Source organism: Adelges cooleyi, unplaced genomic scaffold (assembly GCF_023614345.1).
Source record: "Adelges cooleyi isolate 19-005CV unplaced genomic scaffold, UGA_ACOO_1.1 ACOO_flye_CR_arks_rails_tigmint_CR_PRNA_8, whole genome shotgun sequence".
NCBI lineage: Eukaryota > Metazoa > Arthropoda > Insecta > Hemiptera > Adelgidae > Adelges > Adelges cooleyi.
In genome coordinates this window covers 901,995-922,673 of record NW_026096513.1, presented here as the reverse complement: position 1 = coordinate 922,673, position 20,679 = coordinate 901,995, and the positions used below count along the sequence as shown (strand labels likewise).

Here is a 20,679-nt window from a genome sequence, read left to right as displayed (position 1 = left end):
AAACAGCAGTCAAGCCAGCTCAAAATTCAATCCAGGATTGTGACATGCTATTGGCATCATCAAAGTTACTAATCGCCAATGCATACAAGCTCCTAGTCGGATGCAGTTCTTAATTAAGAGGCATTATAGAGAAGTGTACACAATTTGGACTTACTTCATTATTACTTTATATAAACTAAGTAATGAAGTCTCTGGAACGCTCTTAATAATCAGATTACATTACACTATTTTTGTGGACACGTTCTAGCTGATAGACCTCATTAGCCGTATTTAGTATAGAAACCTAACCTATCCCACTAAATCAATAAATACTTCAGCATTTGACTTTTTCGTCGAAAATGGAATATTTGTTGGAGCTTATTCGACTCGCCTCGAGAGATTTCTTTCGGGCCTTCGGTAGTGTGTTCAGACAGACCAAATTCATCTGGGTTAATTGCAATTTATAATATGGTGTTTATTTTTCTTTTGGGAACCGTTTGCGGTTATTGCATAACACCGTGTAATATACGTGCCGGTATAGGACGCAAATACATTATAAAAAGCTATAGTGCCTACAGAGTACAGACGATATATTACACGGTTTTTACTGGTGTCGTTAAAGTTGCACACGTTCGTTTTTGGTATGCAGTTTAAGACGTTTTTAACGGTCCATGTTATTATACATGCGTCGAGTGCTGTTTAAGTATGTTCTGCACGTTCGTCGGCATACCGGTCATGTTTTTATTGTCGCCGACTTTGAGAAAAATAAACGCCGTAACGACACACCGGGCCCGTTTGTGGTTAATTGTGTTTGACAATCTGACTGGGAAAGACAATGATAATAATTATTCGACCACTCGGCGCAAAAGCGGCGGCTAGCGCGTGAAACGGATTGAAAATCACACACTCTGTTAGCAACATTGAGCTCGAAAATATTAAAAACAACCCTTTAAACTCGAGGTGCAGCGTTAAAAAAATTGTTTGTTTCATACAATATTCGTTGTACTACAATTTTAAGAAAAGTCTATCTCGAAAAGAGTTAATAATTATTACAGTGTATTCTATACAGTTTTAGGGTATTATAAGTAGGCTTGGTAAGGTTAGATTATGCGTACAAATGGGTTGAGCTGTAACATGGTTCTTATTAAAGTTTAAAGAAATTAGATAAATCATACGCAACAAAAAAACTCATATCAACAGGTTGGTTCAATGTGTCATTAAACGAATAAGATAAAACTAATAATTATTATTTTTATTTATAAACTCTTAACCGTGCCGCGTAATAATATCATTTTGTATTCAAACTAAGTTTCTGGAAATAAATTAAGAACTGACTCCTTCCTAATAATAAATGTTCTGGTGTCAAGACCCCATAAAAATGTTAAATTCAAAAGGTCATAAACAAGAATGATTAAAATGAGCAAAACACCATAAGTAATTATAATTATAATTGTTGAACGGCACGCGAACTACGTTATTCATTAATGACCTTAGTGCATTGCGATTAAAATTATACCAGGAAGTTGTTGGATATATTAGTGTTAATATCAAACAAAAATATGAAATTGTTTTTTATTGAAAACACAAATGAATTGTCTGTGCTAAGCAAAACAATTCCAAATGGGTATTGGATAATAACTGCGGAAAATTCAAAACTATACATTTTACTAACCGTAATTAGAATTGAGTAGATGATGGTTCTTTAGCTGAAGCGTTTCATTAATTTAAATCCAACTCGCAATTTATAATTTCGGGTGATTATTGGCATTTTGATTTGTCGTCGTTGCCATTTTAAACAAATAACGTTAATGAAATTATTGACAATGACAACAAACAACAATAGCGTCAATTTGTCGATTAAATTGCGGAAATTGCGAGACAAAGTCGGCAAACGATTAGCAACTTTCTTTTCGAGTTAGCACTATCGTTACGTTAAGACAATGGCTCGGTTAAAACATTTTGAATCCCAATCCCCATGAAAGAGCACCAACAAAGAGGAGGCCGACATAGGCTCATTTGTGTTTAGATCGTTATGATTAAATGAAATATTTCAGCGATCATTTTTAAAAAAAATTTATTATAGCTTTTATTTAAAATATAATAGCTCAACGATTATAAGAATAACATTAATATAGACTAAAATTAAAAAAAAAAAAAAACTATATACATAATTACATAGAAATATAACATAAAATTATTTACTTAAATATGAAACCCAGCATCAAGGATTAATTTGAGGATGGATTGGATGATAGGAACAGAGCGGGAGTTAAGAATAGTATAGGAGTTAGGGTCATTAATACCCAAAGAGGATAGGAGGTTAAAAAGGATACCTCTATGGGGAGAGAGAGTGGGACAATGAAAAAGGAGATGAGAAAAATCACAAATGGCTGGTAGATCATGCGAGGTACAATGAGGAGAGGAGTTCAAGGAGATGAAAAACGAGAAAGCGGGAAGAAGGTTGTGTCCAAATCTTAAACGGGAAAAGGAAGAAATTTCTTTACGTGAGAGATTGAGGCCATGAAACCAAGGCCTGCGAGGGATGATAGGGCAGATTGAGCGATGCCAAGTGGAAAAGTTAGGAGGTAGGGAGGACCATTTGTCCTGCCAAGCTTTCAGCGGTCATTTAGGCGGCAGTATTTTTATTTTGGTACTTATAGTTTGTAAACGATTTTTCTAGGAGACAACGGGGAAATGTTGTTGCAAACAATCAGGTGAACGGACCACGATGGACGACCCACCCGTCGAACCGTCGGTGCGGAAGAGCAGCAGCAGTAGTAGCACAAGCAGCGGCAGCTCTATAAGTGACGACAACGACGTAGGGGCCAGCAGACTGGGCGGAGGCAGCCAGTTGAAAGCGTCTGACTCGGACATCCACACCGACCGGGACTACTGTTCGTCGGACGAGAGCGGCGGATTCGGAGGTCCGGATTCGCCATCCGGGCTGAAGCGTGCCGGTTCGGTGTACGACTTCCGGTCCGACGGCACGGACAGCCCTCCGCCGTGCAGCCTGTTCAATGGCGAGACCGAGCTGACCAAAGTAGCTCGCAAACGGTTGCGCATGGTTCGCGAGGTAGACGTGGCTGTCTGCCACCTCAACCACACCAACACCATCATCAGCAAGATACTCAGCTCGAAATACTTGCGTCGCTGGGAGAATCATCTCGTTCGCATACAAGACGACTGCGTGTCATCCAACACGGTAAGTGGCAAATTCATATTATTAGATGACGATAATATTATGGTACTAATCAGTGGCGTAGTTATGATTTTGTTCTAGGAGGGGGGGGGGTAGTTGAATTTTTGAGTAAACGTAAAGTGGGGGGCAACGACCCCCACACCCCTTATTCAAATTTACATTTTTTTTAATATACTTCTGTACACAGTTAAATATTTTATAATATAAAATACATTGAACATTTGAAACAAATTAACTTTATTAGAGGGGTCATAATTTATTTATAAAATTAGATCTATTTTTCTAGGTTTTTTGGCTAGCTCATCTATTATTTCCTCAGTATCTAGTTCTATATTTTTATGAACTGCCAGCATATAGCTAATCCATTCAATCTATCCTGTTTTAAAAGAAATAATAGTTAATTATTATTAAAATGTATTGACAATTATTTAATCACAATGCATAAAATGTTAGCATTTTTTGTTCTTACTTCACACACGGTGTTTCTCAAATATATCTTTACTCTTTTTAGAATGGAAAACATCCGCTCAGGTGTGGTGGTTGATACTGTCAATGTGCATACATTTTTTATAATTTTAAATAAATTGGGAAACATTTGATCATCACACTCAGTTAGAGCTTGAAGAGCTGATTTCGGAACTGTATGATAGGTACAATGTGAAAACCAAGATAAGGACTTGGTAGGTTAAAGGTATTATGTTTTTATTTTACTTGTATCATAACATAAAAAAAAGGCGCTTGGGGGATATATCCCTATCACCCCCCCCCCCATAACTACGCCACTGGTACTAATGATAGACAACGGTGGGGAAAGTGTACGAATTTTCAAGAAGTTAGCCTGAATATGTTTTTTATGGTACTAGCAGGCGTCCGAGGGTAGGTATGTGCATTAAAAAGCATTATGAAAAATCCTTTTAAAAATACCTTTTTCGCTTCCGCATCGAAGCCAACAGTAGTACTCTATAGGCGCTTAGTTCAATAGAGTGTAGCACGTGAGTCTGTACAGTTAATGAAAATTGTTTTAAAATAGCGTCTTACAATTTATCAATTAAATCCCAATTTCAAGCTCTTACATGATTTATCATGAAAATAGAAATTCCTTGTTATTGATTTTGCTTACTTCATTCCGGCTCCACCGTTGCTTTCTTCATCGCCGGAACTAGGAAGCCAGCCAAACTTCCGAATCAATTATTATCAACGTTAGCGAGTAATTTTAGATGGAAAACTGTATTACTGAAATTAAGTAGTTAAACTAATAGCAGATCGAAACCAGATTTGTGCATCATTCGAATAACTTTTAAAAATATTATTTAAATAGTTTGTAAGTGTTTTTTCAAGTAATTATATTTTAAAACATTATTTCGTATAAATCGAATATAAGCTACATTTAGAAAATATAAAAAAAACAGTATATTATATAAGAAGACAATTTTTTATTCGAATAAATTGTGGAAAAAATATTCAAATAATGTTTTATTCGAATAAGAATTTGCACAACTTTGATCGGATCAAAGAAGTCGACTATAGAGGGTGATTTGGGTCAAGTTCATCATGGAGGTCGGCAGGAATGTACCTAGAATCCTTCATTTCTTTATTTTCCGGAGATATATAATTATAACTTAATTATTCTTATTAGGTTAATGTTAGTGTGAACACTAATTAATAGACAGTAATTATGGCTGAACATTATTTGTTTCATTCGATTTAGTGTTAAAGGCAAAGTTTTTTTTAATAATATAATGATCTAACAAAAACAATAACTGTGAAATTTCATTGTTTTTGTTGGTTATTCCTAACATGGTAATAACCAGAGTACACATAGATCATAGGCCTTGACACAAGCAGTGTAGACTGCGTTTTGTAGTACCTGCGGGTCCCTTCATCCTGAGACAGCCTTATTCTCACAAACTAATCGTCGATGCCTATTTGATTTTTATTGAATAAGACATAGGTGAAGGACTAAAGTACTATTGTTTTTTATCAGGTGACTAGGTAACCAATTGAATTTAGTTATTCAAATTATGTATTTTTTTTATATAAAATGTACCTACGCTGCCAATAAAAAAATTGTTTGTTGATAAAAAAAAATACAAACAAAAATGTTAGTACTTATTATTTCAGTGAGATCCGTATACATGGTAAATTCCAAGTACCTACTCGTAATTAAAATGGTCTGAGAGTATTATACATTCAGCATACACAACTAGCACTCGAAATTGTTGGTAAGCAGACTAATGAAGTTTTCAGCTTCGCGTGATAAATATTTATTTTCATTTTCTATAAGGTATTCTTTTAAGACGTCCGTGGTCTTGGACGGAATTGTAATTTTTCGCCAACACAATATAAACGTTTGAATATTTATTCTCGCGCCTGAGCTATAAAAAAAAAAAACATCTAAAAATAACAAAATATATACATATGTACATTGTACTTAAATTATACATAATGTCAAGTATAATTTATATAAACAATAAGACTGTCACTGAATATAAATGCACGGGCAATACGTTTGCCAATATTGACAAACAAACAAAATACAAACGAGCAGAAAGAGTTCATCGATTTAGAACAACTCCTATTTCAATTGATCGCTTTCCGGTTGCCATGATTATCCACGGACGGTTTCGCTTATCTGTCAAATGAAATTTAAATTTACTCTCGAAAGGTCATTAAGTTGAACATTTTTGACGTATGATTTGCGTGACAGCGTTCATACTACATTACACATTTTTATAAAAAGTTGCAGTTTATTTAATTGAACCGGTTCTGTGCAAGGTTTTTTTCTGTCGGGAACCCTTTGAATCTAAAAATATTGTCTTTTAATGTTGGGGAGTCCATTAAACTTTTAATGTAATATAGCCTATAGGCAAAGTTTAAATAACAATATTAATTAAATAATGGTCAGCTTCCAATATATCAGTTTTCATAAACGACCGTATTTAGAATTTAGATTTGAAAAATATGAGCAAGCTAATACAACTAAAGATCAAAATATTTTTTAACTTTTTCATAGTTCTTTAATCAGTTTGAAGAGTCATTCAGATTCATCTCTAATCTCTTCTTTTCATTTATGTAATGGTGATTTATGATCTATGCCATTGATCTCCTCGCAGTTACCCAGTATTCTTATGTCCTCTATAGGTAGCATATCACCTTATTTTTGAACTTTTTAATGGGTAAATATTTTTGAAATCCTCTATTGCCAGAAAAGTTATCTACTTTAACTTTTGCTGTTTGTAATTAGGTGCTGGCTTATTTTTTTAAGACAGAACAAGAATTAAGGGGATAGAAAGTGGTCTGTTTTTGACGTTTTAGACTAAAAGTCTGACAACATTTCTACTAATTAGGACGGTCCAATTTCAATTCTGTAAAGATATACGATTTCTTTGGATATTTTACTAGGTTATGCAGGAAACGGATTTTTTTTAAATAGTTAATATGCAAATTAATCTGTATATTATATTTATTAATACTTATTTATTTTAATTAATAAGTATTATTAAATATATTATACACAGTGTATATTAAGTCTAGCTTAATTTTTGTCTTGCATCTACATAAAAAACCGTGCATATATAAAATACAAGCTATAACCGACTCTGTTCAGCTGATAGTGTTGGCGCAATAATGTTATCTGTTTTTAATTCGATTAACGAGTTTGTATTGTTTAATATTGTTTATCAGCTGCAACAAAATAACTAAAGTAGAACGATTAATGCTATAAATATAGTAAATAAATGTTTTAAAATGAATCATACCATAAAATTAAAGTGTATTGGGCAATTAAAAACGCTGTCAATGGATACGACGTCAATGAAAACTGTTTACCCCGATAAACTGACTGTCCGCCTAGAAGGTCTAAGCTTATCATTGTACTAAGTACGACTGTACAATATGTTATATTATAATATACAAAAAATCTATAAAATATACTTTTTATATTATAGAGTACAAAATAGAATTATATTTGCTAACTCGTACCTTAGATCGTTAATGATCCAAGACCCATGTACAATCAACACATAACTGTAAAAATGTTGTGTTATCAGTAATGTCAGTTTTAACGGCCAATAACTATATGGCTAGTGGTTGAAACAAAAATTGAAGAATTGAAGCACCCGCTTCGTAACTGGTACGCCTTTTGTTTGGCGTTGTCTCGAATAAAATAATTTAATGTTATTTCTTACTTACCTTTCCGGTGAACTTTGTTGTCGACTTTAACGGCTCTATAGTTTTTGTTTGAACTAAAACGGAAAAAATATTATGCTCGTTTATTATAGACCGTGACCGCGCGTATTAAAAGCGGACTATTTTATAATATGAATACAAAAGATAATTTTCCAGCTGTTAAAAATGATATACGTATCAAATATCAACTACTAGAGCAGCGCTAGCATCAGCTCGCGGTCGTCCTAACCGGTCGACAACAATTCTGCAATTGAACTTTATCTTTTCAAATGATTTATTTAGTTTTTTAACGTTACTGCCTTCGCTACTACAGTGTTATTTTGGCTAATTTTAACCGCCATCCCGCGACGGTCCTATAAATAAAAAGCCGAAAACACATTTGATATTGGACGGCGATTCAAGGTTATTTGCTGACACTCGCTGGGTTTAACAGATTTGTTCATAGTATAGAGTTAACTATATAAGGTCATTCCGTTCAAAACCACCACTGTAGTAATTTATGTCACTCATTAGAAATTGTACTAAAACGTTGGATGTTTTCATCATAAACACTACAGTAAATGTGTTTGCACAATTATGGCTTTCTAATTAAATTTTTTATGCGTTCTAGTAGGGTATAAAAATCATGTTTTTACATATTTTACGGTTATACGAGTTGTAGAATTTTATTCATGTTTACATTTTTTGCTGTCCCAAAAATAATATTCCGTCATCAGTTCCGTCTAAAATAATATTAATAATAATATTTCTTTATTACGGAAATAAATTCCAGTTACAAAATAACTTTTTTTTTCATACATATAAAGATTCATTATCAGTAATTTAAATGTAATAAAATAATAATAATAAAGTATCAATAATACTTACTTGTAAGGTATCAATATCATACAATAAATCTAAATGTATAAAAGGAAAAACAAAATAAATAATAAAACAAATTCTAGTTATTCGTTATGTATTTCTTAAGAGTATAATATATTATATTGGTGATTTTTATTGGAAGTGTGAGAAAAAGTTAATTTATAAGATTGAAATAAAGAATCAAGAATTGGAAAAAACAACCTTATCATCATGTATTTCAAGACCAAATTATGTAGACGAATAAACAATTTTTTTGTATGTAAAAAAATGATTTAAAAGAAAAAATCGTACTTGTTCTAAAGCAGCAATATCTTACTTTTAATACAGTTGTGTACATGAGGAATGACCGTATGCATACTTTTTGCGCATTTTATTTAGATTTTAAACATACTCTGAAACTGAAATGAGTAATGTAAAATTGCAATTTCACAGACGCTGGAAAATTAGTTATCTGTTTTTTAATCATTAAGTGTAAAAATATTATTATATAATTATATATTTTTTGAAAGAAACTACACCATAAAATATTGACTAATGCCAATTTTCTATTATATTTCATTAGAAAGTCATCAACTGTAATTAGTCTTTAGGAACATATACGATTTTAAACGAACCTTAACTACAAAAAGTTTACTTTCTCACAAATATTATTTTTTTAACTATTATATATATTATTATATAATATATTTTTAGCTATATTATATATTATAGTTGTCTATAATTTTTTGGTTACTTTACAGTTTAATTTTAAATAACTTAATATCAGATGTGTTAAATATAAGTGTATTTATTTTTGTGAAAAGCGAATTGTGCTGGTTGTTTTGATAAAACCAACAACTTGTTCCGTTCATGTTATGAATGTTATAAGCCAAACATTCACGTCTTCACTAAAATAAAAAGTTACAACCAGTTTTTTCATTGGTAAATTAAAACTATACTAATTAAAAAATGCCTTTCATAAATGAGCTAAATATGAGCACACCTTTTTGTTTCATTATAACATTTTTCAAGGATAGCATTTAATCTAATAACATGTAACAAAATACACGTCGACAGAATAAAGTCAGCATAAATTATAATAAAAAGATTACATTTAAATAATTATTAAATATATTATTAAAATCAACTATTTAAATAGTTTTAAATATAACTAATTAGTTATTATTTATTTATTTTAATTTTAAATAACATTTACAATCTGTACATATACAATAGGCAAATATGCTAACAAAGTAAATAAATTACTGGGAGACTATGAGTAGGGAAACTATCCAGTGATAGGACCCTTATTACTAATTAGTTAAAAAACGTTTTGTTTTAATTTTTTTTATATATATTATACATATTTTGTAAAATTCCAACACAGTTGGGTGTGTTCAATTTGAAACATAAAACGCACCTTGAAATGTAAAATAAGAACAGGCAAATTTCTAAAAATATGCAATACATTTTAGAAATGTTCTATTTATATTTAATAACTCAGCATAAAATTAGAATAAGTTTCATATAAAAGCTCTTACGCGTTACACATGACGTAAAGTTGTCTTAATTATATTTTTTTAGTAGTTATTGTGCTCATTTTAGTATCAATGAACGAATAAAGTTTCTACTGGTATTGAAAGGTCACTGCAAAGTGTTTGTAATTTGTACGCCACTGGTGTAATAAAAGAAAATATACAACAGTCAAATTCAAATATATTATTACTATTGTCTTAATATTCAATACATTTTAAAATGTATACATTTTTAATAGATGTAACAATGTATTGTTTTCCAAATCACATTGCCTGTTACTGGTTTTAATTGAAATCACTCGCCACAATAATCAATTTTGAAAGTACACACATTACAAAAGTAATGAAGCAAGCATATAAAATCTGATTTATTTTGTATTATGTCGTTGATAAATAGGCGAAAGACTGCGTTTAATAAAAGGTGGAATAATTTATACGATTGCAGCGCAAATAGAAATGTCAAATCATTGTCTCGTTTATTTTGTGATGTAGTACCGAACTTCAAAAAGACTAATACATACATCGAAATTGATTAAACGTTCGAATTGGTTAAGGCAAATCGCAGGGTTTCACGCCACCATGTAAATGGGAACTAATGATGGATGGATTTAATATTTATTTGAATGTCAGCCGATTAGAATCATACTTTGTACCTGTAAAACTAAAGTAATTGTTAGTGAATTCATTAAAAAACAATTGTAATTATTGTTATTGTACATGTTTGAATATTTTGTTTCATATTTATATACAATGTTGAATACAACATAATTATAAATATTTTTTTTTTTAGCCGACCGGATTTCTAGCCAAATGCATAGGATACGAAGCCATAAAGGATTTGTACCCGGTGAAGAGGTGGGATTCGAACTTCAGGTACTGCCTTCGAGTTGTTGTCACCAACGGGTCGTATTTGCTTCAGGTAAATTTTTTTTTTTTTTACATTATAACAATACTATCTGGTTTTCCTTTAAAATATTTTTCTTGCTTTCTCCGTGCGACACTAGTAGTTTTGCCATAGTAGCGTACACGCTATTAGTTTGCATAACCCAAACGCCGTCTAATGAATGTTTTTGCTTAATTGTTTACAGACTACCACTCAACATCTGAGAGATCAAATTCTTTACTCCATTTTGTGGAAGGTTAGTGTTTAATCTATTCTACCATACGATATTGTATATTATTTCTATAAAGTGTATGTTATTTGTTTGTACAGAAAAACGTTTATGATTATCAAGCACTGTTAAAAGGCCTCACCGACCCGGAGGACATGTTAAAAGAATTACATGTAAATATGACTTTTTTATAATAGCATTCCGTAAGCGTCAAATTTTTAAAAAGCCATTTGGTACATTCTTCTACCCTAAAAACTTTTAAGTGGAGGACATATTATGTATGTTGTATGGAGGAGTGTGAAATGATAAGTGGAAACCACAAAGATGACTGACTTCAAATGTATAGGGTATGCCGTATGGTATGTCGAAAAACGTTATTGACAGTATTTAAAAAATGAAATTTAACATAGATCCAAAATCCAGCGCAGTACGATGTTTCTTAATTTGGTATAAGATAATCACTAAGTTAGAAAGTGATTTAAATACTGTCAAATCAGTACAGCATAAATCTAGTGCACTGTGAAGTACACATATAAGCCGATCACAATATATACATCGTTTGACAGTGATTTAATTACATTTAAAATTAGTGTCTGTCTCGACCCCCATTTGGGGTCATATCAGCACAGAAAAAATATATTCGACAGGTACTCTAGTACCTGAGCATTCGTCTAACTTTTTTTCTATGAATTAAAAACTTCAGTAGAAAACATTTGACTTTTATGTTGTTTTTTTTTCTGTTTGAATTTAGAATTTAGTTGAATTTGCTAGAGACATTCCGTTGATCGACGATGAAATATTTCACGTGCCTTGTTACATTGTACACACGATTGTAACGCAAGTACGTCTTGACTAAATGGTTTATTGAAGATATATAAAACTAATGAAAATGTGACCTTTTTTGTGTATTCAGTTTTTACCCGAGTTCAAGGTCCAAGATCAGGACAGGTACTATCAGCAACCGTGGGAAGAAGACATGATCAGCACCGTAGGCCCTTTGATCGAAGATAGTCCCCCGTCCGCCGAAATGTGTTCGTTTTTATCGCACCACTGCAAAGACCAGCGTAGGCTGCCCGTCATAAAAGATTCGCTGTCCTATACTATTACTAGAATACTAAAACATAATTTCGTAAGTATCCATTTAAGTGTTATTTACAAATACATTTGTTATTGATACTCGTTAGCATAAGCATAAGCACACTTGAACGACCCAAACCGAGATAATATATATTTATTTAGGACGTAATTTTTCCTGTTAACGAATCAACATTATCCTCTTACGACACCGAATGGCCTATACGATTTTCCCATAAGTTGTCTTAAGGGGTCAGTATAGAAAGTCTTATCGGATCAACTAGGGTTGCCGTTTAAGTATTTTGGGAGTTGGTGCTTTGTTCCTAGGCACCGAACCATAGGGAACCGTATTTATCCCTACAATGCTGGGAGTAGAATTGGGGTTTCATGTGAAATGCCTAAACGAGAGAAGGGAACACAAAATGTAACCTACCGTGCTCATCTAAAGAAGCTCTAGATCAGAAAACCTACAGGATGATCATCGGGCCTCTATATTATGGTATCCTTGGAGAATTTGTCATTCTTGTATAGGAATTCTTAGTTAAATTAAAACAAAATCAAAACAACGCATCAAGCAAATCAATTTTTTTCGAGTTTTAATGTAAGCTTACTCCACATGCCTCCGTTAATAATACTTTTGTAAAATCTACCTTCGCTTTTAATTTGATCTCTGATCTTATTCTCTATTCCATAGTTAATTTTATTTCGTTCTCTAAACAACACCAGGATATCTTGACCGGGTTTCTCTTGTTAATTTATTAATGCATCGTTATACAATTTGAGGTCATGGTTAAATAGGTTATAACTCCGCTCAATCTGAAATCGATTTAGGTTAAAACGGTTACATATTAACCAAACATGAACATAGACTTATTTTGTTTATTTTAGTTGTTCTACTTTAGCCTTCGACAATTTTGTATTTCACTCCATTTAAGTCACAATTAATGAAAGTTGGGATATGAAAACTCATGACATTTATTTACATACATTACTATATAATTGTTAATATTTTATTAGGACTTTGCAAGGACGTTAACGGCTCGAACTCTGGTCCAAGATTATATCAAAGCTCTATACATCGATGACCAAAAAGGCGAAGTTATTAAATTGTTTTTATCAAGGTAATATTATAAAATATATTAGGTACAGCAACATACATATATTATTATGCTTATGTATTTTTTTTGTTTGTTTGCTTATAAAAATACATTTTTATTAATTTTCCAGAGTCCACAGTGCTAGCGCTGTGTGTCCCCATAACAGGGTACTACCGAATCTAGTGTCCATTTGCATTACTGCCATATTCTCTGCTTCAGAAGAGTTGCCAGCTAATAGCACAGAAGCCGAATTCAATATTTTTTACACCAATCACTTGAGATGCTACATTGTTGTTCTTCAAAACATGTATGACGAACAAATTTTATTATAAACAATAGAACTATTATAATTTAAATATCTAACATTTTTAGATATTTTTTATTACAAAGCCAACAAGTACAAATACATTTATATTAAATTATTTTTTGTCAACAGATCAGAATACAGCGATTGGCTATACGGACTTGCTCAATTGTTGCGCCCGTTGCCGTTTCCCGTTTTGCTGTTAATTCGTTCAGTTTTTATGGAGTGAGTACAACATGTTACTTTAGAAAATCATTTTATTAATACCTATAATCGGATTGTATTATTTGTGTCGTAATTTGTAGTAACTATACAATAAATGTAAGTTATTATACCTTACCTTTGGAAAGGTTAGAAAGCGAACGCTGCGCTGTATTGATTATCTATTTTATTGGTTTTTTAAACTTTTCGGTGTTATCCATGTTGGTTATATTTAAGTAGAAATACAAATTTCGCTGAAAACGTTTGATAATCATTATTAAAAGATAGGTACTCTTAAAAGTTTACGACCTTTCAGTTGATTACTTTTTCACTTTTGCCTATAAAAACAGCGTCAATAATTTACTTAATAACTTAATAATTGAACATAAAAACCTTATAGTGCAATTTTTATGTATGTAATTGATGTAATATATTTTGAATGGAAAGAATACCAATATAATTTCGGAATACTTTCCTGTTGATTTATTTAATGTGTTATATTCAAAGCAGACGTTTTACCTATAATAGTTATACCAATATCAAATACAATATTGTGTGTTATAAAAACCGTGCCCTAGATTTACCCGTTTATTACCATTAATATTAACAAAAATAAATGAAAACTGTGTAAATTAGCCACTTTTTGTCGACATAAAATAACAATTGCCAAAATGTATGACATCGCCATCCCGGACACTTAAACTGCCGGATGGGAATTCATGAGAAACATTTAATATATATTGTCTCCCATATTGTTTCACGTTGACAGCTTATGAAAATCAGACTGCGTGCTACTTTAACGCAAATTAAACTAACCATTGTTGTTTTGTGTGTTTTTTAGGGACATGTCCTCTGTGATATTAAAAATAGGATTGCACGAAAATTGTAATATTCACAAACAAGTATTGGCTGTCCGCGAAACAAAAGACGGCTGGTTCGACTTGTGTTCCCCACTTGGAGCTGTGTTCGGCGGAAGTTCATACGTCTGGACTGAACTGGTACAACCCAATATAATTAGTGTACAATTTATCAAACTATACAGTATTTGATTAGTGGTTTTACAGAAAACTCTAGAAGCCTCTTCGAAAAATTAGATTTTTACTTTAATTTGTCGTCCATTGTCCGCGAAAAAGCCGTCCTATCTCTGTGACGCATAAATAATTATCTATAGCTTCAATTTAGCTTGGACTACTTCTGTAGCTCAATCCATGTCTTATAGTAAGCATAGGTTTTTTTTTAAATCGAATGAAGACAAACGTGTTACAATATAATCATACTACAGCATAGCTTCTGCGTCTGAGCCGAATATGAATATAATAAGTATACGATTTTTGTCAGTGGTGTATCCAACAGCATATCCGTAAAAAATCGACCATATCTTTTGCTATTGTAATTGGTACCGTTAAAAAAAATTTTAAAAATGATACATGACATTATTAGGATTTGTGTCGATAAGATAATGGAGTTTATTGTTATTTTCGACGACTACATCGTCGTTGTATCTGTCAAATATAGAGTTCTGAACTCTATTCATAGTTAACGGACACAATAATAATGTACACCGATTTACATATGTATTTCAATTGTCGTTCTAGCTTAAGACCTTGATGGACTGTGAACGTTGCAAGAAAAAGAAGTTGCTGAAAAATCTCAAAGCCAAGCACTTGGGTACCTGCGTTTCAGAAGCCCTGAAAAACAATAAGATTGTAATGGACGTGCTATGCTTGATGCTCGAGTGGATGGTCGTGGACGACGTACAACAAAGACAACAGATCGTCGACACGCTCAAGTCCACAGAGTTTGGTCGTCAAGTCTATGACGATTACATGTTAAGGCAAAGTCAGTTACACGATTTGGTAAGAACAAATTGAATGATCTACGTTTATCAACCTTATAGTGCTGGATGACACTCTGATTTATATAAATCGGCATTGTAATAAACTACACGTAAAAAATGCTTATTTAAATCATTCGTCGACTTGATTTAAGTTAATATAATCAAACCACTAGTTTTTCCATCTTTTCACAACCTAACCTAGTTGTATACGATTTTCTGATGTGTTCTCATGTTTTTCCCTGTCAAGTATTTTAAAATGAATCTGAATCATGTGATTTGTCGATTACAGCAAAGAAAAGGAGGTCCGCAAAAACTGGATTTACCCTACCGCGGTACAGACTTGGATCTCAGTGCCATTTTCGGTTGCGGTCCGTTTGGAAATTTGGAATCGATCAACTTGTCATTTACCAACGTGACGGATACATGCGCCAAAACATTGATAAAATTGCCTTCGCTGAAGCTTCTTAACTTGTGGGGCACTCAAGTGCGTTGTTTTTAATTTTTCACATTCACAATAATTACAATACCTTAGATAATATTAATATTTAATTATGATAACGCTATTTAGTTTGGAGATTTCGGACTGCTGATAATTGCGGATCATCTGACGAATCTGCAAGTGTTGAACTTATGCGAGACAAAAGTAACCGACAGAGGAATCGTTTCGTTGATAAGTAAGTCGAAACAGATTTATAGAACTTTAATGCTATACATTAAATTTTGTTGGTTTACCTTGCAGGCTTAGTCAATTTGAAAAAACTTAACTTGAACAGCACTCGGGCGACGGTTAGGTCAGTAGACGTTTTGAAAAAGAAAATACCCGGTCTCCACGAGGTAGACGTCAGATACACGGACGCATGGTAGATAATACTTTTTTTGTTACAATGTGTTCAGCGTCAATATTCTATTGTTTTACATTCTAGTTTTGTTGACAATCCGATTGATAATATATTATAATAATTTACACGTATCCTTGTAAATGGAAAACCCCAAACGTTCATAATAACAATATTATTAATAAAATACAAATAATATACTTGAAGAATATATGGATATTATCGATGGCTTTGCGCGCAAGTGTGGCGCGTGACATTTTTACCTTCACTTAGGTTCCATTATAATATTATATTAATTTGTTAAATTGTACACCGTGTGTTGGTATACCTGTAAAAAGACAAAAATAAAGTTCCATTATCGCAAGATCACGCCTGCGCGCTTTGCCCCTAAGCGAAAGTGCATCGTTTACCTTATTAAAATATTATTATGTAAAATAAAAGACTGTGTCTTGTATTCGTTTTATATATCATTTTTACTTTTATTACCTTCATTATTTTACTACTAATAACGATATAATTTTTTTAACTAGGTCATGAATTGTACATTATATGTGATAAATGATAATGCGAGGAGTTAATATAGTCGGTAGATAATATGATTCCACACGTTCTAAACATATAAGGAAATCATTTTTAAGGGGAAAAAGCCGTTTCGTTTAATACGATTATATATAATAATGTATAATGTAATAATATTAAGTAAAATGCTTTTAATACGACACGTAAAATTTTTTTAAATTAGTAATCTATAAGTCGTATATTATCACAGTGTGGAATTCAAATTTTATAAATGCCTTTTGTTCCAATTAAATTGCCAAAAAAATAAAGATAAGTGTTACTCGCCCTATGCAACTATAAACGATTAAAATATTATAATATATTATTATTATAGAAACGCTCAATATTAAAAATTTTTTTTATTACGATTTTAATCTTTTAAATAATTAATAATATTAATATAATTATTATTAGAGAGTCAATTACACAGATTGATTTGTGTAATTTTCGTTTGAACGTTTTGTTATTTATTGTCTTTTTCGAAAACGTTTTAAGTATAATCGTTTTACTTGTTATGTTATTATTCAGTGTACTCAGCTTAAACAACTTGTGTAATTTTAACGAATTTCAATGATCAATATTCTCTGAGCTAGTGTGGTTTGTTATTGCTATAATTGGTTCTTTGATATATATATATATATATATTTTTGTTCTCTTTCAGTAAGTTAGGTTATCATCATAATAGTATTATGTATAAATAAAAAAATATGTTTGCACGCATTTTTAATACATTATTATCATTTTGTGAAACATTAAGTCCAACGAAAAAAAAACAATATAAAGGGTACGAAACGTAAGGGTAAAGACTTATATTTTATCTAACAAAAACGAATCTAGCAAAATTTCGGGTAATAGTCAATAATCGAATAAAAAAAGTATATTTAAAAAACAAAAACGTATAGATTGTCTCTGTCCTAAATAAAAACAAAATTAAAATGCCATTTCAAAGTAGGTGAAATAATAATTTTGGTATAATGTACAATAACAATATTATAATCTTTATAAATAATTATTATAATATATTATTATACTATTACAGGTTGTAATGGAACATTTGAAATAAATTATAATTCCTTTATATTCGTAATTAATTAGTAGTACACGTGCGTTACGCCGGAACAAAGATTTTAATATGATGTAAATTAAATTGACTTATATGTTAAGTGCTAAACTAATTAGTACATATCGCTATGTTATTTTTTGTCTTCTTTAATGTATTATTTTTTTCGTTTTTGTATACTTAATCATACCTCGACGGATAGAATATAAGTGTAAACATTAAATCAGTTGGTATATACATATAATAACTATTATACAAATAAATTGCCTCATGGATTTTGACACGCTGTTTTTTATTTCTGTTTTTATTTTGCCTTAACCTAACTAGAAACGCTGTTGTTTAAAAATCGCCTCTAAAAATTATTCTGAAACCATGTTAACAATTTAGAAAATATTATAATATGAAAAAGTGAGGTACATTAATTGTCATTACTGTGTATTTAATCGAATATTTAACCGAAGAAAGAGCTCGTTGAAACAGCGACTCTTACCTGTCTAGCAAAACAATAGACATCTTTATCATTGGTATTCTATGAGTTCAAATCCGGATTATAAATGTCCTAAAATACAAATGTTTAAATCTAAAAATATCTTTAAAAATAATGTGCAGGTAAGACATTTTCAAATTCGTCTGATAAACTTCAATGGAAAAATTCTTTTATATACAATTTTATAGCTTGGGAGATAATAATCGTGTTCAAATTTGCTAGTACGGTTTGCAATTCCTACAACTAAGGACTTAAAAATTGTTTGATTAAACATTTTTGAAAGCATCAAATTAATTTAGTTTAGTTTATATGAATGATTACATTACCGAAGAAAGTACAGGTGCACAGGAGAGTGTGAGGTGTAAAAAGCTGAAATAATTTTAAGAAAATTATAAAATTTTGGGTCAATATTTAGGCAGCATACTTTTTTTTTTTTTTGAAAGATTTGGTTTGAAGTATTTTCTCTTACTACGCCACGTCGTTTAAAATTTTATTACTAAACGTTATACTTGGAAGCTACTTGTTGACAAACAGTCTTTTAAATAAGTACAAATTCATCAAAATACATATTTCGTGAAAAACATAGTATAAGAGGAAAACGTGAGTAATCAAAAAACATAAATTAAGTGCTTTTCACTTTTTTTTGTACACGTTTAGGTATTTAAATTGCCTTTTATTGTTAACGGCGTGGCACGAAGTTTGCTTGACTAAATTTAATAATCACATCTCACATGTACCTAACCTGATGTTGTATATTGTAATGATCTCATACCGACAGTATGATCGTTCGACAGTGTGAAACGTTCAAGTAATAATATAATATGTTATAATGACACTTATCAAAATATTATATTCAATTTGCAAGCGCTGAAATATGCGCTGAAAATACTGCTTTTAAAAACGATGAAAAGTCGTTATGATTGGCAATTTTTTAAAACGTTTCTATAACGGTTAATTTCATCATACTCTAACTTTGCATTCGGGAAAAATTAACAGTTAAAAAAATAAACAATATTGTTATTATTACAGTGTGCGTTCCATCGAGTCGCCTTTTGTTAAATATTAACTTTTAATACCGTACTCGGTCCTGTACGGGCATTATACACATTATAATTATCAATTTTTTTTCTTTATTTGTCCAGGCAACGGCAAAATTGTTTTTTCCCATTCTTTTGTGTTCGGTTGAATGCGCCCGTTACGCGCAGCTTCATTGCTCACAAACACACACAGTTGGCGTGTATCGTATTACGTTGTTAGGTCCTTTTGTTGTGGGTGTTCGACCCTTTGTCGTTTATTAGATTGGCAATTTGGTATTTATGTACGGTACACGTTAGCGCGGTCATGATTTTCGACGGTGGAACCCAGAAGAACGGATGGACACAATTTCTGTACAAACCACCATAATATTATACCTACAGTGCGTTACGGGATACAACGCACTCGATATGGGACATTTTTCTTATTTCCAAGTTTTTAGTTTTACCGGATTCTGATCCGGTTAGGTTAGGGAAACGATAAATAAATTATTCCACGGTTGTTCTTGTGAAATTAAAAACAAATCTATTCTTAAACCCACCGCAGAGTACGATTCCATAAAGTGCAACACTATTTTCGATTTAGACTTAAAACAGGTCAACGAGTTTTCGCGATTTTAGTTTTGATTTACAATAGGTACCGTTTTACATTTTTCATTTTGACTAAAAATACCTGTCTACATTTTATTCGGTTTTGATTTTAATCTACGATACCGTTACCTATTACTTTCGATTTCAATTTCTATCTACAAAACAGGGTTGTTTAAAAGTATTTACAGAGGTGTCGAAGGTTTTTTTTTTAAATTTATAATATCGTAATTAATATTTTTACACAGTGTTTGGTTTCCAGTTCGATTTAAACACCATCTGTACTTTTTTTTTCTCGTAAAAGTTACGATTTCAATTTTATAAATACTTTAACCGGCGCGGCGTTAAAAAATAATTTTAACTTTGTTTCAAGCTCTGTATCAAATTCCAGATTGCAGATGGCCGTTGTGGGTACACCGGCAAAAATGCAATGCGGTCTTTGACGTTTGCATGTTGCGTTGTATGATGCGTTGTTGATCGTTAGGTCGTTCTGAAAAATGAATTATTTAAGACGAGTGCGACATCGTGCCGTTCGTGGTTAGGCCATACGACCGGATATTAAACCCCAAAGATGCCTGTGCGTTGTGACAAGCGAGTTCAAAAGAAAACTCGTCTTTGCCGTGACCGTCGTGAGTAATTGTTGCCAATACAACAAATGATTCGCGTCGATCGACAATCGTAGACGTCTGGTAATTTGATCTATTTTTAGATAATATTATCTTTCTTTTATTCGTGCACGGTTTGTCCGAT

The 20,679-nt window shown here is 31.7% G+C and overlaps 2 protein-coding genes across 4 annotated transcripts in view; one reads left to right on the top strand and one right to left on the bottom strand.

The window, feature by feature from the left end:
• LOC126845733 (UDP-glucosyltransferase 2-like) overlaps positions 1-7,603 on the bottom strand; it is a 33,688-nt gene extending 26,085 nt beyond the window's left edge. The window contains exon 1 of the mRNA XM_050584595.1: positions 7,370-7,603. The gene's annotated coding sequence lies outside the window, so the exon portion shown is untranslated. The remainder of the gene's footprint in view (positions 1-7,369) is intronic.
• Positions 1-18,101, top strand: part of LOC126845732 (C-Maf-inducing protein-like) — a 35,785-nt gene extending 17,684 nt beyond the window's left edge. For all 3 annotated transcript variants that reach the window (XM_050584591.1, XM_050584590.1, XM_050584589.1), the window contains exons 2-16: positions 2,660-3,181; positions 10,532-10,660; positions 10,830-10,880; positions 10,955-11,026; positions 11,605-11,694; positions 11,767-11,982; positions 12,945-13,048; positions 13,155-13,331; positions 13,461-13,553; positions 14,371-14,527; positions 15,125-15,385; positions 15,656-15,850; positions 15,935-16,040; positions 16,106-16,226; positions 17,800-18,101. In XM_050584591.1, the coding sequence (XP_050440548.1) occupies positions 2,708-3,181; positions 10,532-10,660; positions 10,830-10,880; positions 10,955-11,026; positions 11,605-11,694; positions 11,767-11,982; positions 12,945-13,048; positions 13,155-13,331; positions 13,461-13,553; positions 14,371-14,527; positions 15,125-15,385; positions 15,656-15,850; positions 15,935-16,040; positions 16,106-16,226; positions 17,800-17,806 (2,253 nt within the window). In that variant the 5' untranslated portion in view covers positions 2,660-2,707 and the 3' untranslated portion in view covers positions 17,807-18,101. The remainder of the gene's footprint in view (positions 1-2,659; positions 3,182-10,531; positions 10,661-10,829; positions 10,881-10,954; positions 11,027-11,604; positions 11,695-11,766; positions 11,983-12,944; positions 13,049-13,154; positions 13,332-13,460; positions 13,554-14,370; positions 14,528-15,124; positions 15,386-15,655; positions 15,851-15,934; positions 16,041-16,105; positions 16,227-17,799) is intronic.
• Positions 18,102-20,679: the final 2,578 nt, after the last annotated feature.